Source organism: Cervus elaphus, chromosome 26 (assembly GCF_910594005.1).
Source record: "Cervus elaphus chromosome 26, mCerEla1.1, whole genome shotgun sequence".
NCBI lineage: Eukaryota > Metazoa > Chordata > Mammalia > Artiodactyla > Cervidae > Cervus > Cervus elaphus.
Genome location: NC_057840.1, coordinates 20,367,371 through 20,392,198, shown reverse-complemented (window position 1 = coordinate 20,392,198; position 24,828 = coordinate 20,367,371). Strand labels below are relative to the sequence as shown.

Genomic DNA, 24,828 nt, shown 5'->3' with positions numbered 1-24,828 from the left:
TGTCCATGGAATTCTCCAGGCAAGAATACTGGAATGGGTATCCGTTCCCTTCTCTAGGGGATCTTCCCAACCCAGGGATCGAACTAGAGTCTCCTGCACTGCAGGCAAATTCTTTACTGTCTGAGCAACCAGGAAGGCCTGTAAACAGTTAAACCTCAACACATGAATTGAATATAAGTTCGGAGCGATGAGTACAGATGTCATGTCACCAAGGCAACTTATACTCAAGTATAGGAATATGGGATGGGATTTGAGTACCATAGGAATTCCCAGGGCTCAAATGGTTTGGGAAGGCTGTTTAGAGTAGGAAGGTGCTTAACATAAAGGAAATATGGGATTTTTTTAAAGGAGTAGGATATTCTAGACCAGAGTAACAATGTGACTGAAGACAGTAAGAGAAGGAAAGTACACAAAGTTTATAGATGGAGACAGTTGGCATCAAACAGAGCATTTCAGAACATGAGATAGATTAAGAAAAGGTAATTGGGGCATGATTTATCAAGATCATTGGATGTTAGATAAAGAATTGAGACTTTATCAGTATAAGCAACAGTAAGGCATTTGAGCATGAGAATAATATGATCAAGGGGTGATGTTTTTAGAAAAAAATTAAAATAAAAGCACACGTGAAATTGCAGGTAGTGGAGACCAGAAGAAAGTAGGTCCTCTGTGAAGCTATTATAATCCACTTTCCAAGGTGTTAAGGGTCTGAATAAGGAAGGAACAGTGGAAATGGAAATAGAAGTATGCTAATGAGAAATATTTGGAAACTAGAGTCAACGATGGAAACTCAAAAGAAAAGAGGTAACATAGGAGCATAGGTTACTGAGAGAATTATGGCTGTTAACAGATTTTTTTTTTAAATAGGGATACAGGATGATGTTTAGAGAAGAATAGATTCTGTATTAGACGTGTTAAATTTCACATAATCATAGGCCATGTACAAGTAGAAATGTTCAGTAGAGAACTGAAAATATAGGCTTGGACCCTAGAAAAGAGGCTGAGTTTGAAGATCTGCATGTGTTCTGCTTGAGAGAGCCGCACTGCACAGCTCTGGGCTCCAGAAGAGAGGCCCAGTGGTCAGAGGGCACAGGCCTCAGCCGTGGGAATCCCATGCATCATCATGGATGGGGAGCAAGCAGACTGTTCACAACGGTGTCCAAAGGCCTCGTCCTAGAAGGAGGCAGATATGCAGTCTTAGAAATAGCTCGGTCAGAAACCAGACTGTTTCTACTCATCTCCCAAGTTTGTTCTCCACAGAGTTATTTATCTATCCAAGGCATTGGTGTTGTTGTTTAGTTGAGAAATTGTGTCCAACTCTTTGTAACCTCATGGACCGTAGTCTGCCAGCCCCCCCCCCCCCCGTCCATGGGATTGTCCAGGCAAGAGTATTAGAGTAGGCTGCCATTTCCTTCTCCAGGGGTTCTTCCCGACCCAGGGATCGAACCCACGTCTCCTGCATTGGCAGGTGGATTCTTTACCACTGAGCCATCAGAGAAGCCCATATCCAAGCCATAAATAAGATCATATGTTAAAGGTACACCCCATCTCCTACCAGTTGAAGGCCAAGCTATGTGGCATGTGATTTGAAGCCTTTTGCTACCTTTTAGACTTACTTCCAGCTTTTTCCCCATGCTCATGCTGGCTGCTCTGAGCTACTTATAGTTCCCTAAACATGTCCAGGTCTCTCTCAGGGAGGAGTAATTTTAGAAGAGGGCTTAAGAACACTGAGTCCAGACCAGATATCCTGGCTTGACGTCCTGCTTTGGCCACTTGTACTCCATGTGACTTCAGACAAGATTCTTTATCTCTTTATCTGCAAGTGAGGGTAATACCTACTTCAAGGATCTTTGTGAGGAATGAATGAGCTGAAATACATTCCACTCAATATGTTTCTGTATAACAGATATTGAATATTATTTCATCACAGGAGATGGCCAGATAATAGAACAAGATCAGGTCCCAAATCTAAGGTCAAGAATCCAAGGGAGGAAAAAAAAAAAAAAAAGAATCCAAGGGAGGACCCCAGAGTCCCAGCTACAGCATGGAAACCAGGAGCAAGGAAATCTGATAAACGTTGCCTCAAAGGCCTGCCTGTGTCTTGATCAACCTCCTTTCTTTTTCTTGTTTCATTTTTTAAAGTTTTTTTATGTATGTATGTATGTATTGCATATTGTGGCTTTTTCCGGGAGTTAATGCAGAAATCCAGTTACACCAGGACAACAAACATAAACTAGGACTGTCTTGGGCAATCCTAAATGTGTGAGCACCTTATCCATCCATTCTGTAAGTTACAGCAGCAAGAGTGATCTTTCTAAATGAGAGTCAGAATGGATGATCCTTCTCCTTTTTAACACTCCTCAATAACTTCCTCCTACATGTAGAATAAACCCCAGATCCTTTCCTGGGGCTTACAGGGCCTTGCATGATTTGGTCTCTGTCTACCTCTTCAGCATCAACTTGTGATATTCTCTGCTCTGAGTTTCTGGAACACAGCCAGCCTTTCTCACACTCACCTATCAGCCTTGAACATTTGACCTCTCTGCCAGGAATATACACACCCTTTGGCATAATGGGCTTTTTCTTTAGATCCCAGTAAATGTCAGGCATTCAGAGGATCTTCCTTCAGTACTCTATTTGAAGTAGATATTCTTCACTTAATCTTTTTTACTGCACTTTTTTTCCCTTCTTAATATTTATCTCAATTTGTAATTTTTTGTTCAGTTATTTTCATGTTTATCTTTTGTCTTCCTCAGTCAAATGGATGTAAGTTTCCTGAAAGTAGGGGCCATGTCTGCTTTCATCATCATTTCTTATAGATTGTCAGCATATACAGTTTAAATTAATAAAGGCTGAAACTATAGAAATAATTGCAAAGAGCTAGACTAGACCTCAGGGATGTCCATATTCAGAACGTTGGAAAAAGCCCCATGGAAGACACATAGAGAAGAGAGACATAGAAAGTCAGGAATCGTGTAGCGTCTCGGAAGCCAGGGGAGTCTAAACAGAGGGTGTTTTTGTGCTGGCATGGGTAGTCAGAAATGTTTGGGAGATTGGGAGCAGAATGGAAGCATGATGAACTGGAAGCAGTTTGGGAAACCTGTCTTGAGAGGAGGGTGGAAAATGCAATAGCAGTTAACATAGCCTTGTGTATATATTGTTAACTTACACAAGAGAAAGTAATGTTGTGTCAAAGGGCTGCCATGAAAGGAACCTATGTAGAACAATGAAGCAAATGTTTCTTTTTCCACATTCTTCAAAAGTGAAAAGTTAAGTTTTTGTGTTTATGCAACATTATTACTTTCAAAACATTTCTCAGATGAAAGGAAAAATCCCAGGAACATCAATGGAGAGAAAGATGCTGACTGGATTTTAGCATTTGACAAAGGAGTAGTGTAAGGGCAGTTGTAGCAAGATTCCTTTGTTGTTGTTCAGTGACTGAGTCATGTCCAACCCCATGGACTGCAGCACGCCAGTCTTACCTGTCCTTCTCTATCTCCTGGAGTTTGCTTAAACTCCTGTCCATTGAGTTGGGTGATGCCTTACTAAGTACTTAAAACTTTTCTAGTTGGTAAAATGAGAATATTTTAGGTATACTTTTGGGTCTTTTTTATCTGCTCTTACTGTTCCAGGAAAACATACTAAAGAAGAAAAACTAAGTAAATTTCTGATAGTCATCACTTGAATAATCACTGATCATTTCTCTCATTCTTTCTGTTCTCAGGACTCAGAATTCATCCATTTACTATATATCTATAATATATATATAGGTCTCAGTTGTATCCACTGGGTCGACTGACAAATGCCCATCACCACCATTGCTACTAGGAATTTCATGCTGCTTAATTAATGGACATGGGTTAGTTGTCTTTAGTAGATCAAAAACCTAAGTCCTTTCACTGCCAACCAAATCTCTCCACTTTCATAAGCCCAGTGCTTGGTGAAATGATGCCAGGCAGTAGGATATGGTGTTCAGATAAGTGTTTAATTCAGCAGGGGTTGAGAGTATGTGCAATACAGCAGGGAGAAGAAGGGACACTGGTCCTGCTGCCTGGGGCTCTCCTGAAAGAACACCCAGTAATCTATTTTGCCCTTTTCAGTCTCTGACTATCTATCTTTCCCATACAAATAAAAACATGTTCAGTTACATAAACTGGTAGAACTTGAGGAATCGGCTCATCAAAACTATGAGTCAAGAATAATTCAAAAGTACATAAATCTCCTAAAGCGGTACATCCAAAGCATTAAAAAAAAAAAACAAAAAAAAACTAAAATGAAAATCATTCCATTTTAGATTCTAGCTGAAGTACTTTCTTAGTTAAGCTCATGAACACATGGTTCCCTTGAAAACTGACTACAGAGGAATTATTTTGGTCATTTTTTTTTTTCCCCTGAAAACAGCAAAAAGAGCAAGTGCTGGAAAGGAGTCTGTTCCCTCGGGAACTTAAACTGGGAAGACGGGAAGACAGGAGCCAGAAGGCAGGAGCTCTATTAAATGCCATAAGGGGAGGTGGCGATATGCCCCACTCAAAACATTTGCTACGCCCTCTAACCTGTTTCTTTGGGGTAGTACTTACTTTCACTGTAAGTGCAGTTTGTGTTTCTATAATACAAATTAGCCAACATGCAGTTAGTAAATAGATGAACGATGTCAATAAGATTGAACAAGACTTTTTCCTGCATGGTTTAAGTTCACAGCCATCAAAGGCAGGCTTTCTCATAACCAAATGGAAAGACTGAGTAATTTTAGAAAAAAAGCTGAAATGCCTTTTGCTAATGGCTGATTTAGTAGCTTCAGTAGCTGCTAGTACAAATGAAGAAGCTGCAAAAACATTTCCCCTAATTTCAGAAAAATTGTTTTGTTGGAGAGATGAAGAAATCTAAAACCTGATTGGGTTTTTAATTTTGATTAACTGGTCTCTACTGAAAGTAAATTTTTTCATGGACCTGTCTTAACAGTGATGCTGGGTGCAGATACCAGCAGAGGTTTAAATACTATATTAGTGCTTTGATTAGAATTGTTAGTTTCTATCAGCACTCCAGTTATAAGTTCCATATCCATATGCAACAACTGCATTTTTCATAAGCCTCATTCTACAGAATGCAAGGCTTTATAGCAGAAAGACCTATAAAAATTATGGAATTTTGTCTCCCCTAGTAAAATGAGAACAGCACTAAAAGAGAGGTTTCCCATGTTCTTGTTCAGCGCTACAATATGAGCACTGTCAAATGCGTTACGTGTGGTATCACTAGCTATTATTTATATTACTAGTATTCATAACGATCCCAAGCCTCCGAGATTGTTCATCATAATTATACATGTATTAACTACTTACTGTGTTGCCAGTGTATCTTTATATTTACTTTCTTTTCATCTGTGTAATTCTTCGATAAGTATTATTATCCCAGTTTCATAAATTACGAAACTGAGGCACTGGAAAGATAAGTGTCTTCCCTAGGGTCACAGAGATAGTAAATATAGAGCCAGGAAATTCTTTTCTTTTTAGTTAACATGTTACCTAAGAGCCTCTGGAATTCTTGATATTTGCCAGAGACTACACTATCTGCTAATAGTGGGATATTTTGATGAAAGCATTGCAGTGTTTCTACTCTCTACACGTTTTTAGCCATTTAACTTCAACATATGAGAAGGATGTGTCACTGGTTACTAAAACAAAAAAACAGTCCTCTTGCTTGTGGATACGTTCTTTCCTGGAAAACAAAAATTACTTCTACTTTAGAAACTCTTATGTTTTCATTACTCAAGTTTTGTGCTTTCCTACAAATGATTAGTATCTTGATTTTGCTTTGCTTCTAGATCGTTACAGAACAAGTCAGTTTCCTCTTCTATAAACATAGTTCTTGAGATGCTTGGGCGTGTCTGTTTCGTCTTGACCTTCTCTTTTTTAAGATAATTCCATCCATTTAATCCTACTTAATCTATACTGAATCCATCCAGTTTGTTCACATTCTTTAGAAAGTGGCATCCAGAACTGAACTTAATATTCTAGTTGTGATATGAAAAAGAGTGGTATTTTTTGTTTCTGTCATCTGAATACTGTGTTTGATATTGATTTATGACCTACCATAACTTCTTGATATTTTAAAAATTTATTGTCAAACCTGTCTTCCCCTTATTTACCTGTCTGTGCCTCGGTATGCGCATCTCTTGAAAGGAGGTAATAATAGCACCCATCTCAGTGGGTGGTGCTATTCACAGTACTGAGCTCAGTACTGTCCAGCTCATAGTAATCTCTCAGCTTTCCACTATTATTGTTTAGCCCTAAGTGCTGTGGTCCATTTATCCTTGTTGAATTTCAGCCATTTATTTTTGACTCACTGTTCTTTTGAATCCTGATTATTTTTTTCAGCCGTGGTCACTCCTCAACTCTGTAACGAGCAGATTTTGTAATGCCCTTTGTTAACTGTCTTTATTCACAACATTAGAAAAATATCGACCAACCAAACAAAATCAAAAAGGCAAAATTTTCTTTATCTATGATCATTTAAAGTTTTTATTTATCAACAAAATACCTTATAAATAAAAGCCATTTTGCTTGGGGGATATTACTGTTTAAAAGCAGTTTCACTGTAACATTGAATTGTCCTTTAGCAAAACATTTACTTGCCTGTCTTTTAAAATAAGATTTAGTGATTACTTGAAACTTTCCTTTTAATCAGTATAAAATTTGATTCCTGTAAGGAAGCTTTAAATATATTATATAACTGAAACCAAAACTTGAGTCAGCCATGCTATAAATGAAACAATTACCTAGAAAAAAATTTCAGACTTATCATTTTATGGGTTATTGTTTTCTATTTGGGGGAAATTTAATCGTAAGTTATCAAACTAGTCCTCTTTGTTTTCTGCCTAGGTGGACATTTGCTATCTCCCACTGCTCATGTTCCATAGATTCTTTCCTCACCTTGATAAACACACATGAGTTCACCAAGTTTTTTCTTCCTGTGATGCCCTTTATCTTGCCAGTTTCTCAGGGGTCCCCAGAGATCAGTCTTCCAAGAATTCAGACACCTTTTGTCGTAACCACATTATTGGGTCACCTGTCAGTTTAATACATAAAGATTAAGTAAGATAAGTCCCTAGAGGGATTGAAACTTCTTGTTCTGTGTTTTTAATTAAACTTTATAAAGTTTTCTCATCACCATATCTTGGCCTGGTAATATGGTGCCATGAGCAGACTTCTCTTAAGGGCACTTTTCGGATTCAAAGCTTATTTTGACAAACCAGGAAATAAATTTCCTTTTCAGAAATGGAGTTGGAGTTAATAAATCTATATTTTGTTTGGAAAGTATAATTATATTGAAAGTACTACAGAAATATTTTACTGCAAAACACCATTCCTCTTTGATAAAGAACTTTAGAAGTTGAGTAATAACAACCATACCTAACATTTGCTGGGCACTCACTGTGTACTAGCCACTATGCAAAATGTTTTATGTGGGTTGCTTCAGGAATGTCATAATTCTGTAAGATAAAAGCATTATCATCATCATCATCATCATTTGCCAGTAGAGAAACTGAAACACAAAAGGTCTTTAAGAGTCTTCTGGAAACATTTTAATTGAATGTGTTAAGGCACTGTGGTAGATGAGCCAAAAATATTAACTCCCTAAGAGCAGAATCATTTTATACTATTAAACCATCACACTCAAATGTCAGTGAATGGCACAAAGCAGATTCTGTGGAAGCTGGGAGCAGCTCGGGTAATATTAGCAGCAATTAACACCTATAAAAATAATTTTTAAGTTTTGAAACCCTGCTCTGTAGTGTGTATTATCTCATCCTATCTTTGTATCATCACTGTAGCTTGTAATGGCATTAGACAGGGGTGGTAATGAACAGAGTGGACAGCTAAGCGCTACTGATAGAACTGCCCAGAACGACAGCTAAGAAGAGTCATGAGGACCTTGCGGACAGGAAAGAGCCAAATGCAGTTTCCTCCCTCTTCATCGTCTACCATGGATGTTACCTAAGAAAGCCAATTGCAAACTTTGTTTCTTGGAAAACATCCCATCTACCCATCAAGAAGTTTTAATCAGATATGATTTGAGGTTAGTGGATAGGGCCTTAGATTTCCTCAGAATAGTAGCACTTCAGTTCTCATAGCTGTGGGGTGCGTTAAAGACACATAAGTAACGAGAGTAATCTGGATGTGAGAAGGGGATCTTGGGGTTTGGTGGGAAGAAAGGGGCCCAGAAACTGTGGTTTTTCTAGTGCACTGGCAGAGTCACCTGTGACCTTGAGAAAGGAAATTACAAACACCTGCTATGCTTCAAACTATGCTACCCACATGCCACAGACAGCTGTTTGAAGAACTGGACTAAAAAGAACAGGAATGAAAAGGTAATCGCCCAAGAATGAGGTGATTGGACTTTTCCCTTCTTCCTTGAGACCTACTTTTAAAACTCATTGTACACACTCAAGTGTCAGCTGGTGCTTAAGCATGTATGACTCCTTAGTTGATGTTTCTAATCTTAATTATTCTTTTCTTTCTCCATTCTACTAGAAAGATCTTTATAATAAATATATAGGCTGTTAACCATTTGGTAACCAAAGAACCTGAAAATGAGTACAGCTCAATAAAATTATCACCTTCCTTGGGACTTATTTAGGTCATACCTGAATGGTCTAGTGATTTTCCCTGCCTTCTTCAATTTAAGTCTGGATGAAGCACAAGCTGGAATCAAGATTGCCAGGCAAAATATCAGTAACCTCAGATATGCAGATGATACCACACTTATGGCAGAAAACAAAGAACAACTAAAGAGCCTCTTGATGAAAGTGAAAGAGAAGAGTAAAAAAATTGGCTTAAAACTCAACATTCAGAAAATGAAGATCATGGCATCTGGTCCCATCAGTTCATGGCAAGTAGATGGGGAAACAATGGAAACAGTGACAGACTTTACTTTTTTGGGCTCCTAAATCACTGCAGATGGTGACTGCAGCCATGAAATTTAAAGATGCTTGCTCCTTGGATGGAAAGTTATGACCAACCTAGACAGCATATTAAAAAGCAAAGACCTTACTTTGCCGACAAAAGTCCATCTAGTCAAAGCTATGGTTTTTCCAGTAGTCGTGTATGGATTTGAGAGTTGGACTAAAAAGAAAGCTGAGCACCAAAGAATTGATGCCTTTGAACTGTGGTGTTGGAGAAGACTCTTGAGAGTCCCTTGGACTGCAAGGAGATCCAGCCAGTCCGTCCTAAAGGAAATCAGTCTTGAATATTCATTGGAAGGGCTGATGCTGAAGCTGAAACTCTAATACTTTGGCCACCTGATTTGAAGAACTGACTCATCTGAAAAACCCTGATGCTGGGAAAGATTGAAGGTGAGAGAAGAAGGGGATGACAGAGGATGAGATGGTTGTCCAACTCAGTCATGTCTGACTCAATTGACATGAATTCGAGTAAGCTCTGGGAGTTGGTGATGGACAGGGAAGCCTGCAGTCCATGGGGTCGCAAAGAGTCAAACACCACTGAGCGACTGAACTTAACTTGAGGCATATATGTCACTGGTCCACCAGCTCCCTGGAGAAGGAGTGGCAACCCACTCCAGTATCCTTGCCTGGGAAATCCTATGGACAGAGCCTGGTGGGCTACAGTCCATGGGGTCGCAAAGAGTCGGACACAACTGAGCAACTAACACTACCAGCTTCTTAGTTCTTACTGACAAAACCTTGGTGATATATTAAGCTTATCTATTTCTCTTATGTTCGACATATATTGTTTACTCCTTCTGTTACATTTTCACAGTATGACCTCGTTTGTGCATTTCCACAGCCAGAATCAAGGCTCTTCTCTCTGACATGAATTGCTATGGTCTCCATCTCTGTTTTTTGCTTGTATCTGTTCCTTTATTCATCATGGCTAACTTCACTTTTTGTAACCATAATTTCTATGATGTTCTTTTTTTTTTAGTATTCACATAGAAAAATGTTTATTCTTTTACAGTTTGCAGTTCATTGAATTTTAGTCTATTCACTTTTGAACCCATCATCAGTGTCCAATTTTAAAGTATAGTGCTCACCCTGAAAAGAAATCCCGTACTCAGTAGCAGTCACTGCCCCACTCCATGGCCTTCTCTCCCTAGCACCTGACAAATAATAATCTGATTTCTGTCTCTCTGGATTTGCCTATTCTGGACATTTTACATAAAGGCAGTCATAATATACGTGACCTTTCGTATCTAGCTTCTTTCACTTGGCATGTTTTCAGAGTTCATCCATGTTATAGTATGAATTAGAATTTTATTCCTTTTTATGGCTGAATAATAGTCAGTTATGTATATGCCACATTTTATTTATTCTTTTATTCATTAATGAGCATTTGGGTTGCTCCGGTTTTAGCTGTTTTGAATAATGCTCTATGAACATTTACATACAAGGTTTTGTGTGGACGTAGGTTTTCATTTCTCTTGAGTGTATATTTAGTACTGAAATTGCTGTGTCATATAGTAACCGTGTTTAACATTTTGAGGAACTGCCAAAATGTTCTCTAAAGTGCCTGAACCATTTTACAATCCCACCAGCCAAGTATGAGGGTTTCAATTTCTCCACATCCTCACCAACACTTGTTAGTATCTTTTTTTTATTATAGTCATTTTATTGAGTGAAAAGTGATATCTCCTGGTTTTTATTTGCATTTTTTAATGATTAATGCTGTTAGCATATTTTGTAGTGCTATTTGTATCTCTTATTTGGATAATTTATTCAAATTCTTTGACCATTTTCTAGTTGAGCAAATTATAATTGTATTTTACTATATAATTGTCTAAATTAGATGTATTTTAATGAATATGGTATGTATGTATGTATATATGTAGGGGATTCAGATCTTATCATACCAAGGGTAGAAATACAGTTTTGTTTTAGAAATGGAGTTGAAGTTAGCACATCTACATTTAATTTGGAAAATAGGATCACATTTATAGTTGTGGGTGCCCTATAGAAATATTTCTATTTTAAAACACCATGCCTCTGTGATAACTCAAAGGACTCTAGCAGTTGAATCATAATAATTATACCTGACACATACTGTATGTTTTTCATATACCAGGAATATAGCATATAAATATATATTACATAAAAATCAACTATATAATTATGTAACTCATATATATAGATATGATATAGATATATTCACATTATTTATATCTGGTTGGGTTTGCTTTTTATTGACTTCTAAGAGCTCTTTATATACTCTGGATACAAGTCTCTTCGTTCTGTAGGTTGCCTTTTTCTGTTTCTTGATCATGTCCTTTGAAGCACAAAATTGTTTTTTAGCCTTTACAAAGTTCAGTTTTTCTATTCTTTTCTTTTATTACTTTTCCTTTTGGTACCATATCTAAGAAACCATTGTCTGATCTAAAGTCACAAAGATTTACTCCTGTGTGTTCCTGGAGAGATGTATACATTTAACTCTTACCTCTAGGTCTATGTATAATCCATTTTGAGTTAATTTTTATATATGGGTTGGGGTTGTAACTTTATTTTTTTGCATGTATCTATCCAATTTTCCTAACACCATTTATTGAGAAGGCTGTTATTTCCCTATTTAATGGCCTTGGCACACTTTTCAGTTTTTGAGCATGAATATAAGGACTTATGTCTGGACTCTTAATTCTATTGCATTGATCCATTTGCCTTTCTTTATGTTAGTAGTTCGCTGTAGCTTTGTAGTAAGTTTTAAAAGCAGAGTTTGTCCTCCAGCTTTGTTCTCTCTCCATATTATTTTGCTATTCTACGTCTCTTGCATTTCCGTATGAATTTTAAAAATCACCTCAATTTCTACAAAGCTTTTGATAGTGATTGTGCCGAATCTGTAGATCGAAATTGAGTATAGTATTTTTCCAACCTAGTAACATGGGCCTTTCAATTTATATAGGTCTTCTTTAATTTCTATCAATGATACTTTGTTTTCAGTATATAAGTCTCAGAAATTTTATTTCAAGTATTTTCTTATTTTTGATACTATTGTAAATGGAATTAGTTTTATTATTTAGACTGTTCACTCCTTGGGTATAGAAATGTAATTGACTTTTTATATTCAACTGTATTCTGTAACCTTAGTGAATTTGTTTATTACTTCTAAAATATGTTTTGAAGGGTTTTTTTGTGGATTCCTTGAGGTTGTCTATACACAAGATCATGTCACCTGCTAATATAGCTCTACTTCTTTCTTTCCATCTTGATGCCTTTCTTTTTTCTTGTCTAGTTTATTGGCTAAAATCTCCAGTATGATGTTGAAGTAGAAAAAGTTGTGTCTTTGTCTTGTCTTGCTCCTAATCTTAGAGGAAAAGCTCTCAGTCTTTGACCATTAAATATATTGTTAGCTGTGCATTTTTGTGCATAACCTTTCTTGTATTCTTTATTGAGTGTTTTTATCAGGAAAGGATGTTGGATTTTGTTAGATGCTTCTTCTGTATTTTTTGAAATTGTTCTGTGGGTTTTCTCCTTAATGCTATTAATATGATCTCTTACATAGATTGTCATATGTTAAGCCAAACTGTCATTTCTATGATAAATCCGACTTGATCATAGTGTATAATCTTTTTTATATGTTGTAGATTCTTTTTACTGGTATTTTGTTGATGTTTTTACATCAGTATTCATAAAGAAGTGTGTAGTTTTCTTGTCCAGCTTTGGGATCATGGTAATACTGACTTCATAAAGTGAGTTGGAAAGTGTTCATTTCTCTTTTATTTTTTGGAAGAATTTTGTGAAAGATTACATTATTTTTTTTAACCTTTGGTACAGTTCACCAGTGTTTCATTCTGTACCTAAGCTTTTCTTCATGAGAAGTTTTTGATTGCCAATTCAGTCTCTTTAGTCTTAGGTCCATTCAGATTTTCTTCTTCTTCAGTCAGTTTTAAGTTGTGTCTTTCTAGAAATTTGTCCCTTTCATCTGGGCTATTTAATTTGTTAACATACAGTTAATAATAGCACTTTATTATAATCCTTTTTTATTTCTCTAAGGCCAATAGTGATATCTTATCTCTCATCCCTGACTTTTGTTATTTTGGGTGTTACCTTCTACTCCACCACCTTTAGTTAGTCTAGCAAAAGTTTTGTTAATTTCCTTGGTCTTTCAAAGAACCAGTTTTTGGTTTTGTTAATTTTCTCTTCTTTTTCTGTTTGCTGTTTTTTATTTCCATCTTAATGTTTATCATTTCCTTCCTTCTGCTTGCTTTGGGTTTAGTTTTATTTTTCCAGTTTTAAAGTATAAGGTTACCTTACTGTTTTGATTTTTTTCTTAGTGAAAACACTTACGCTATAAAATTTCCTCAAATCATTACTTTTGCCACTCCAAATACATTTTGGTATGTCATGTTTATCTTTTCATTTATTTTTCTCTAATTTCCCTGGTGTTCTTTTTTCTCACCCATTGGTTATTTAGGAATATATTGCTTAATTTCTACACCTTTGTGAATTTCCCAAGTGTCTTCCTGATTCTATTTTCATTTCACTGTGTTTGGAGAACACATTTTTCTGATTTCTGGGTTTTTTTAAGACTTATTTTATGGCGTAGCATATTGTTTATTCTAAAGATTGTTCTACATGTACTTAGAAGAATATGTATTCTGCTCTTATTAGGTGCTATAGTTGTCTGTTAGATCTAGTTGATTTTTAGTGTTGATCAACTCTTCCATATTGATCTGCCTAGTTCTATTCATTACAGAAAGTTAGAGTATTGGAGTCTCAACAGCTTGTTGTTGAATCACCTACCTTACCTTTAAATGCTGTCTTTTGCTTTATGTATTCTGAGACTTTTTATTTGTGAATACATTCATACTGACTTATGGTTTCTTGATTGACCATTTTATCATTAAAATGTCCTTCTTTGTCTTTACTGACAATGTTTGTCTTAAATGATACTTTGCCTTTTATCAGAACAGCCTCTCCAGCTCGCTTTTGGTTTCTGTTTGTATGGCCTCTTTTCTCTCTTTTCAACTTTATTGTGCTTTTAAAATGTTCCTCTTGTAGACAGTAGATGATTTGAACATGTCTTTTTTCTATTCTGATAATCTCTGTATTCCATTTGGAGTGCTTAATCTATTTCCATTTAATTTAATTATTGATAAGATAGAATTAGGTCTGCAATTTGGTTTTTTTAAATTTCTGATGTATTTTTTGTTCCTTTCCTCTTTAATTACTCACTTTTTTTGATTAAAGTAATATTTTTTAATATACCAATTTAAATCCCTTTACTTTTTGTGTTATACTTGAGTTATTTTCTTAGTAGTTACCCTGAAAATTGCAATTTACATCTTAATATAGTTTAGATTAGTACCAACTTAATTTCAATAGCGTGTAAAAACTTTAATTCAGTTCTTTTCCCTCCTGGCTCCTTTTTGCTATTATGGTCATAGAAATTGCATCTTTATACATTGTAAACCATCAGCACATTTTATAATTCTTCATGAAGTTACCTTTCAAATCAGGTGAAAAGTTGCTTTTAAAAAAGGACACTTAGGCTTAGGAAGCATCACTACGAACAAAGCTAGTGGATGTGATAGAATTCCAGTTGAGCTATTTCACATCCTGAAAGATGATGCTGTGAAAGTGCTGCACTCAATATGCCAGCAAATTTGGAAAACTCAGCAGTGGCCACAGGACTGGAAAAGGTCCATTTTCATTCTAATACCTAAGAAAGGTAAAGCCAAAGAATGCTCAAACTACTGCACAATTGCACTCATCTCACATGCTAGTAAAGTAATGCTCAAAATTCTCCAAGCCAGGCTTCAGCAATATGTGAACCAAGAACTTCCAGATGTTCAAGCTGGTTTTAGAAAAGACAGAGGAACCAGAGATCAAATTGCCAGTATCCGCTGGATCATCGAAAAAGCAAGAGAGTTCCAGAAAAACATCTATTTCTGCTTTATTGACTACGCCAAAGCCTTTGACTGTGTGGATCACAATAAACTGTGGAAAATTCTGAAGGAGATGGGAATACCAGACCACCTGACTGCCTCATAAGAAACCTATATGCAGGTTAGGAAGCAACAGTTAGAACTGGACATGGGACAACAGACTGGTTCCAAATAGGAAAAGGAGTACATCAAGGCTGTATATTGTCACCCTGTTTATTTAACTTAGATGCAGAGTACATCATGAGAAACGCTGGGCTGGATGAAGCACAAGCTGGAATTAAGATTGCCGGGAGGAATATCAATAACCTCAGATATGCAGATGACACCACCCTTATGGCAGAAAGTGAAAAGGAACTAAAAAGCCTCTTGATGAAAGTGAAAGAGGAGAGTGAAAAAGTTGGCTTAAAGCTCAACATTCAGAAAACTAAGTTCATGGCATCTGGTCCCACCACCTCATGGGAAATAGATGGGGAGACAGTGGAAACAGTGTCAGACTTTATATTTTTGGGCTCCAAAATCACTGCGGATGGTGACTGCAGCCATGAAATTAAAAGACACTTACTCCTTGGAAGGAAAGTTATGACCAAGCTAGACAGCATATTAAAAAGCAGAGACATTACTTTGCCAACAAAGTTCCGTCTGGTAAAGGCTATGGTTTTTCCAGTGGTCATGTATAGATGTGAGAGTTGGTCTGTGAAGAAAGCTGAGCACCGAAGAATTGATGCTTTTGAACTGTGGTGTTGGAGAAGACTCTTGAGAGTCCCTTGGACTGCAGGGAGATCCACTGGGTGTTCATTGGAAGGACTGATGCTGAAGCTGAAACTCCAATACTTTGGCCACCTGATGCGAAGAACTGACTCATTGGAAAAGACCCTGATGCTGGGAGGGATTGGGGGCAGGAGGAGAAGGGGACGACAGAGGATGAGATGGTTGGGTGGCATCACCGACTCGATGGGCATGAGTTTGAGTAAACTCCGGGAGTTTTTGGTGGACAGGGAGGCCTGTCGTGCTGCGATTCATCGGGTTGCAAAGAATCGGACACGACTGAGTGACTGAACTGAACTGAACTGATACTGTCTTTGCATTTATTTATGTGATTACTTTTTTTTTTTTTTATGTGATTACTTTTATCAATGCTCTTTATTTATATGGATTTGAGTTACCGTCAAGTGCCCTTTTATTGCAGCCTGAAGGACTCCCAATAGTTTTTCTTAAAGGGCAGGTCAACTAGCAACAAACTCTGTTATCATTTATCTGGGAATGTATTAGTTTCTTCTTTTTTTACGTGGTAATTTTGTTGGATATTGAATAGTAGATTAAGTTTTCTTTCCACACTTAATGTTGAAAGCATCATCTTACTAACTTCTGAACTCCGAAGTTTCTGATGAGAAATCTACTGATAATCTTATTGAGAGTCCCTTCTGTGTGATGAATTGTTTTACTTTCGCTGCTTTCAAGTTCTTGGTCTTCAGTAGTTTGGCTACGATGTATCTAGGTATGGATCTTTCTTACACTGCATGGATTTTGTTTAAGCTCTTGAATGTGCAGATTAATTTTTTTAATCATTTTTGGGGAGTTTGTGCCATTATTTCTCTGAATCTTCTTTCTTCTCTTTTCTCTCTTCTGTGCCGTGCGCTAAGTCACTTCGACCGTGTCTTACTCTGTGCTGTAACCCTGTGGACGATAGCCCGCCAGGCTCCTCAGTCCATGGGATTCTCCAGACAAAAATACTAGAGTGGGTTGCGTTTTCTTCTCCAGATCTTCCCAACCCAGGGATTGAACCCCCATCCCTTAAGTCTTCTGCTTTGGCAGGTGGGTTCTTTACCACTAGCGCCACCTGCGAAGCCCTGTCTCCAGGCAAGAATACTGGATTCTCTAGGGAATCTTCCCAACCCAGGAATCGAACCTGGGTCTCCCACATTGCAGGCAGATTCTTTACTGTCTGAGCCACGAGGGAAGCCCCTCTAGTGAATATTGTACTTTTCAGCTCCAGAATTTCTATTAACTGATTTCTGTTTTGCCATTTGAAATACTGTTTGGGAAGTTTTAGAACCTCTTACTCAACCATCTTCATCTCTGTATGTATCACAATTATATTTATATGCTAAAGTAGAGACGTTTTCCATCAAGCTTCTTCTTCTGTAATTATATGACTATCTCTTCTTCCTTGTTAAACCAAATACTCACATGTGTATACATGAACTTTTCTCAGAATTTTTGGATTATCATTGGAATTAGAAATAGACAAGCCTCAGTGTTTAAATAAATGAGCAGTTACTTATTGATGTCTTACTATCAGCAGCCTAAGAAGCTTTTCTTTTTCCATTTAAATTTATTATTTAAGATTCCTGCAGAGTCTTCCCAAATTAACTCAGCTTATAGTCATTTCAGTATAAATATAAACTGTAGTGATCAATGGACACACATGTTAGTATACATATATCAGCTGTCACTTTGGCCTGATTTCTGTTTACCATATAACTTCCTGGTTTGAAAACTTCAACAAGTTGTAACTGAGAAGGTAATGTAAAGAAAAGTGCTTTGATGATCTTCTTCAGGTACCATCTATAATAGAAATACCAAGTCTTAAAGATCCTCCTTTGGGCATAAATCTTAGCAAAAGCCAAAGTCAGTGAACCAGACGTATATTTACTTGGTTCCACGAAGGCCTCTTAACTTCAAACTTAAATATGTAAGGTTAGTGATTAACAGCATAGATTTAGGAGAAAAGCAAACCTGCTAACATTTAGAATCTGCCAAACTCTGTGATTTAGACAAATAATAATCTTTTAGTTTATAATTGAGGAAACAAAAGCATATATATGAACATGGAAGTTTCTCAGTTATGGCTGGCTCTTTGCAACCCATGGACTGTAGCTTGCCAGGCTCCTCTGTCCATGGATTTCTTCAGGCCGGAGTACTGGAGTGGATAGCTGTTCCCTTCTCCAGAGGATCTTCCAAACTCAGGGATTGAACCCAAGTCTCCCACATTGTAGGTGGTTTCTTTACCAGGATTCATCTGCCCACAATGTGGGAGACCTGGGTTCAATCCCTGGGTCAGGAAGATCCCCTGGAGAGGAAATGGCAACCCACTCCGGTACTCTTGCCTGGAAAATCCCATGGATGGAGAAGCCTAGTAGGCTGCAGTCCTTGGAGTCACAAAGAGTCAGACATGACTGAGCGACTTCGCTTTCACTTTTCTTTACCAGCTGAGCCACCAGGGAAGCCCAGGAATCCTGGAGTGGGCAGCCTATCCCTTCTTCAGGGGAACTTCCCAACCCAGGAATCGAACTGGGGGTCTCCTGAATTGCAGGTGGATTCTTTACCAGCTGAGCTACCTGGGAAGCCCATACAAAGGCATGATAAGTACTAAATAGGGTAGTTATGGGTGTATATGTGAACATGTGTGTGCATATATAATGTGTGCATATATTTGTGTGTGCATACATACAAACACATACATATATAGTGTAAAATGCTTAGCACATGCCTGAGTAGTTCTCAAAAATATTAAGTACTATAACCCTTTGTATGCATTATATAATTGCTTATTGTTTAGTTGCTGAGTTGTGCCCGCCTCTTTTGCCTTCCCATAGACTGGAGCCCTCCAGGCTCCTCTGTCCATGGGATTTCCCAGACAAAAATCCTGAAGTGAGCTGCCATTTCCTTCTCCAGGGCATCTTGCTGACCTAGGGATCGAACCCACATCTCCTGCATTGGCAGGCAGATTCTTTACCACTGAACCACCAGGGAAGCCCCGATTTATTAGTATAGTAATAAAACAGTTCCAGAATGGAACAGGACAAGTCTGATTGAAGAATGCAGTAGGAGAAAAAAAGAATATTCCATTTTTCATAAGGAGTATAATTTCTGTGTATAATCTTTATAAACCACTGCTTTGAAGTATGAAGTATAAAATTTATAACTATTAAGATTGTGTATAAAACTGAATAATATGTTTGCAAATACTCAGATTTACTTTTGTTTAAAAATACTGTCTTCAACTAGTTCTTTTTTTTACTGATTTTACATTTACTCATAGCTTATGGTTTGTTAAGAGAATTTTAAAGTGATTATACTTTTTTAAGTAATTCATAAATTATTTTAATACTCATTATCACCATGCACCCTAGTACTCTTTATTGGCAGCTTAAAAGCAAAGAAACAGCAGAGTGACTTGTGCAGATATTAAAGGTATATCCTTTTGTCCATAGGGCCACCAGACTAAAAACAATGACACATAAAACGGAAACTCCCAGGGACAGGGCTGTGATCACTTCTTTCTCTCCAGCCTATAAAAATAGCTCAGACACAGTTGTATCTAATAATTATTGCTGGGTGAATAGGTTTAATCTTTCAATTTTGCTTGTTTTTCTATTTTAAAAATTTCTCTAATCCTTAAGAGGTTGTAGGGAAACCTAAGAAATGTTTACTATGACTCCTAGTTGCAGTTTGAGCATGAGCTTGTTGAAAAAAATGATGAAGTAGATGTTAAAATTACTCAAATCTGGAGCTAGTCAGCATTTCAGTGAGACAAGGGAAACTGAGAAAGATAAGTAAAATAGGAAAGGAGAAACAAGTTTACTTTTTATAAGTTTTGCCAGTAACAGTTTGTTATAAAGCTTGATTTTATATTTTAAAATGTTTCTTAACCAAATGTTTGTTAACCATGTAGTTGCATATTTGATATGTGCAGAAAATAAACATAACATGTTTTATAAAGTAGGTCATCAAAATAAAGTTAACTAAACCTTAAAGTACATCAGAATCGCCTGGCAGGCTTCTTAAAACAGATTTCTGAGTCCATCCCCAGAATCTATGATTTTAGTTGGTCTGGAATGGGGCCCAAGAATTTGCATTTCTAACCAGTTTCCAGGTAATGTTGTCATTGCTAATCTGGAGGCCACACTTTGGGTTGGGTACCCTCATCTAAACCGATGACTCATAATTCTCCTTTTGTTATCCCTCCCAAGAAAAATAAAGTGCATTATCATTTTTCTTCACTAACAACAGCAAAAATAATCCGCAGTCCAATCTATAAAAGTCTGCATCATTTTATTGATTTTTTTAAAGGAAATAACCAATACAGAGATGTATTTTAGAGCCTTTTTCAACAAAGCACTAATAATTCACTGAAACAAAGTATGTGAATGGTGATATCCAGTAAGGTGTTTAATTAATACCAATCATGGTATAAAACCAGTAGCTTTATTTATAAAGTCCAAAATCTCAGTCATTCCTATTTGTCAAAGAAGGAAAAAGTATTTCCAACTGGTAAATTCCAAAGAAATGCTTTATCACTATTCTTCTTTAATTATGACTAGCAGGCTTTTCCTCTGTGGTATTACAGCAATCAAACAAGCTCTTCTGGTTCATGTATGATCGCAACAAATAACAGTCACACTGTTATCCAGCACATCACTATTTTGAATTCATATTAAAATTTGTGAATGCTTTTCTTTTGTAATAGGTATTTGAATACCTGGCATGGTAGAATTTTAGAAATGGAAGGCATACCAACCACCTGGCATCTGGTCTAGACCCCTTAGTTCACACACATCCAATTTGTGTTTTGTGGTATGTTTTAGCTTTGGAGGCCCAGTCAGGACTGAAAACTCACTATCTTGATTCCTAGTTTAGTATTTTTTCCATTAACCTTTACCAGAAGGTATTAGAAATTAAATATTTTCAGTTATCTGTTTAATGAAGCATTTAAGGTCCATATATACTAGCATTATATAGCAGATAGTTTAATACAGACAATAAACTTTGTGCAATTATTATTTCCTTTATCGTTTTTCTTAATCACACTAATCTTTCTTTCTTATTATCCAGATAAGATCAGTTAAAAATAATAGGAGTTTAGTTTCTTTTTATTAGTATCTTCAGAGTTGTCTTATTTAGTGTTCATGGAAATAATTGTAAGAGACTGTGTATATTTCTATCACATGATGCTAGAAGTAGGGTTATATGTTTTTCCATTTATCTCATGAAATAAAATACAATCCCAGTGTCACTATTAGTAAAGGAGTCATTTGAATGTTTAGTAATGTACTTCTGTACAATTGAGGATTTATCGTTAAATTTGATTTTCTACTAAAGTTTTTAATCTGCTCTTTTATTCTGTTTCAATAATAAAGACCAAATAGTCCTTGTCATAATTGAGAAATGAGACTTTCTTAAAGTTTAATTTCACTTGCTAACTACTGGGAGGCAGCAGGCTTGCACCCCTGCTGGGGGGACTGGTAGAGGTAAGGGGACCATGCCCGGGATGGCTCATGGGCCGGGGCAGTGGTTCTCAGCTGTGCAGTGATTGGCAACTGGGCAGCGGGCAAGACGTACCTACATAGGCACTGTGCCAGCAGCATCTCCCTCGAGAATTACGTGCCTGCCGTCTTCAGCCAGGACACAGTCAGCGTCACCAAAGGCGACAGCTAGTACCTCCTGATTCTCTATGACACGGCCTAACCGGAAGGCTGAGAGCAGACAAGACTGGTCATCTGAGGCTTTTATCTCATCCGATGACTGATGTGCTCCTTATATGCTTCTCTGTGGTAAATGTAGCCTTACTTCAAAATGTGAAAGAGGAGTGGGTAACAGAACTTAAGTAAGACGTGCTAAATATACTCAGATCTCCAAGGTTATCCCCAAACAAGACAAAGATATGAAAGAAAACCCTGTGTCTGGAATAAGGGTGGAAACTAGAAAAAGAAATGGCTATGTGGAATGTTCAACTTTAGCACACCAGGGATTGAAGTGTTTAGTGAGCTATCATAGCCATTTTAACTCCAAAGAAACACACAGTAAAAAAAAAAAAAAAAAAAAAAAAAGTTCAAGATGTATAAATTGTTGTTTCATTTCATAAGAAACATTTCCAGTGGCCAAGAAAACAGTCCATTTCTCTCAGAAAGTATATGAAATGCTACAGCTATCCTCAGACCTCTTGTATATACTGAAGCAGTTTAAAACTTGAGAATACTTAAAAAACCCTTTTGTCAGAGTTCTATAAAATTCATTAAGAATGTTTCCCTAAAAACTGAAGAATCAGCAAACCCATCTAAAGCCACAATCTATTCTAATACTTTATTTCAACTAGGAAGTACTGTCTCAGGAGTTTCATAGTTAAAAAGCTACAATCACATCCTGTTGTAACCAGGTGGGAAACAGTGCTATAAAGACAACGCCTGGCTTACACCATCCATACTTTTGCATAGTCCTCCTGGAATCTACACAAAGAAGTATCTTCTCCCTTTGCTCCAATTTCTTGTTCTTGTATGTAAGTTGCTTTCTATTTTAGTATATACAGAGCAATGAAATAACAAGGCCAGCCACGTAGCCAAAGCTCACTCCAGGCCTACAAGAGATGGACATCCCAGAGGAAAGAATGTATATGATCAAAGAACAATAAAGGTTTTATCATCACTTGAGCCAGAATTGTAACCTAAATATTTCTAACACCTGATGTGCTTTCTTTAAGAATACCAGGAGTGTAATAAAATCCCAATTGCATTTATCATGAAAACTAAAAATGTACACATTTTAGTTAAAGTGCATTAAATACCTGTAACAAGGCTTCTGTCAAGAAAAATAAAATAGTTACTGAGGTGTTTCTTTTTGTTTCATCTTATATTAATTGATAATAATGCTGGCAATAACCATCAGAACTGCCCTTAATAAGTCTTTGGCTGAGTACTGATCTGCACCTGCATGGGGCAAAACGCCATAAGGAAAGAACCATCAGAAATGAGTAGGCTACCCAACAGAAAGAAAATAGTTGTCAGTCCTGCCAGCCAGATGGAAAAGTCTCCTAATATATAGGACAGAGAGAATTATCAGGAGAATCACACCTTGGTAGTGGAGATTATTCAGTCCTAGAGAAAAATCTTCCTGAATATGCTGTAACAAAACTTGAAAGCAAACCTGAAAAGGGTCAAACCAATCTCAGGTCACTACCTGCCAGAAAAATGTCCAACAGTCTTTAAAAGAATACGAGAAAATCCAGCACTCACCACAGTAAGCTACATATACTTTAGTTTTCCAGGACTGTTGTGTCAAATTATCATGAACATAGTGCGGTTTAAAAGAAGAAAAATTTATTCTTTTACTGGTCTGAAGGGCAGGATTCTGAAATCAGGGTAGCAGAGTAAGAACCAAAGGGAAGAGGTGCCTCATTGCAGTCAAGCACGAAGAAACTCCCTGACGATTATGGACCCACAGAAGCAGCGTTGCAGGAGAAAGTGCTCAAGTATATGATTTATTCAACGTAACTTCGTTGGTTGAATGACTTGGGGTCATTGTGAGTATTAATTTTTGGATTGCATCACGGATAACATTGCAAGGAACATTGGCTGTTGAGGAATACTGGTTAATGTTCCTTCAGGACAGTGGTATCCGTTGAGAAGTCTTCAGAGACAACTGTTTTAATGAAAAACCTCGCAGAAGATAATGCAAAGAGGAATTCACCTAAATGTCTCATGGTAGCCTAGCAGGCTCTGCCTAAACCAAGATATAGTATCTGGCAAGCACTGCTAAGAAGTCTGAGAAATATGTCCAAAAAAAAAAAAGCTTACCAATGACCCTTCTGCCATGAGAGATTATGCCCAAGCAACTCAGCAAGCTTTAAGTAAGAGAGGGAACTCTGTTTCAAATATGTCAATAATGGTCAGGGTGACCAAGTGGATTTTGTGGAAGATTTTATTTCCTAGACCTGTCATTACCAATGTGAGCACATAAACACATATTTTTAAATTTCTGTCAAAAAATAAAGATTGCTAAAAGATTTCATAAGTCAAGATAATTTCACAAAGATTTCGTCAGTTCAATATTTGGATCATAGTACTGAGGAATGAGGGCTTTCCCAGTGGTAAAGAACCGTCCTGCCAATGCAGGAGACATAAGAGATGCGGGCTTCAGTCCCTGGGCCGGAAAGATCCCCTGGAGGAGGGCATGGCAGCCCACCCAGTATTCTTGCCTGGAGAATCCCCATGGACAGACAGGCCTGGTGGGCTACAATCCTTGGGGTCGCAAAGAGTCCAACATGACTGAAGAATGATATTTTGTGACACCTATGTGCAGACTACCATATGCACAAAATGTACATTATAGAAGATACTTTTCAAGAGAGTGGTCAGAACAGATTTGCTGTGACAAGACCTACCAAAATAAGAAGAAAATAGAAATAGTATTAATTCATGACCAAACTGCATGAAATTGTGTCTTCCAATGCTTGGAGAATAAAGCTCCCAGTATGGCTTTACTTTATCCTGAAACAGTGAGATGACCATGAAATCTAATTGTAGATGGGGAAGACATGACTTCTGCCGAAGGCACTGCCAAATTAAAAGAAGCAGAGTTTACTGTGTGTACTGTGATGCTCAGAAGAGAGCAATAGTAGTGAAAGTAGCGAAAGCGTCAGTTGTTCAGTCGTGTCCAACTCTTTGTGACCCCATGGACTGTAGCCCTCCGTCCATGGAATTCTCCAGGCAAAAATACCGGAGTGGGTTGCCATTTCCTCCTCCAGGGGAATCTTCCCAACCCAGGGATCGAACCTGGGTCTCCCACATTGCAGGCAGATTCTTCACTGTCTGAGCCACCAGGGAAGCCTCAGAAGAGAGTAAGTGGTCTTCAAATGAGAAGATAATGAGAAAAGCACACAACGGGACTTCATTGGTGGTGCACTGGCTAAGACTCTGCTCTCCCAATGCAGGGGGCCTGGGTTCAGTCCCTGGCCAGGGATCTAGATCCCGCCTGCTGCAACTAAAAGACTCTGCCTGCTGCAGCTGAGACCTGCCACAGCCACATAAGTAAATAAAAATAAATATTTCTAAAAGAAAAAACCACACTGGAATACAAGCAGATTCTCGCCATCCACGTGGCTTTTGCCACATGTCTCCAGCATGATGATAGAATGGCCATGTTATAACGCCGCTGCTGCCCACA

At 37.4% G+C, this 24,828-nt stretch overlaps 1 protein-coding gene across 8 annotated transcripts in view; it reads left to right on the top strand.

The window, feature by feature from the left end:
• Nucleotides 1-24,828, top strand: part of AHI1 (Abelson helper integration site 1) — a 211,748-nt gene that overhangs the window by 142,191 nt on the left and 44,729 nt on the right. Inside the window, exon 23 of one of the 8 annotated variants that reach the window (XM_043888075.1) lies at nt 1,931-2,105. The exons of the other annotated variants lie outside the window; for them this stretch is intronic. Coding sequence (XP_043744010.1) covers nt 1,931-1,945 — 15 coding nt within the window. The 3' untranslated portion in view covers nt 1,946-2,105. Of the gene's footprint in view, nt 1-1,930; nt 2,106-24,828 lie in introns of those variants that run through there. 8 annotated transcript variants of the gene reach the window in all.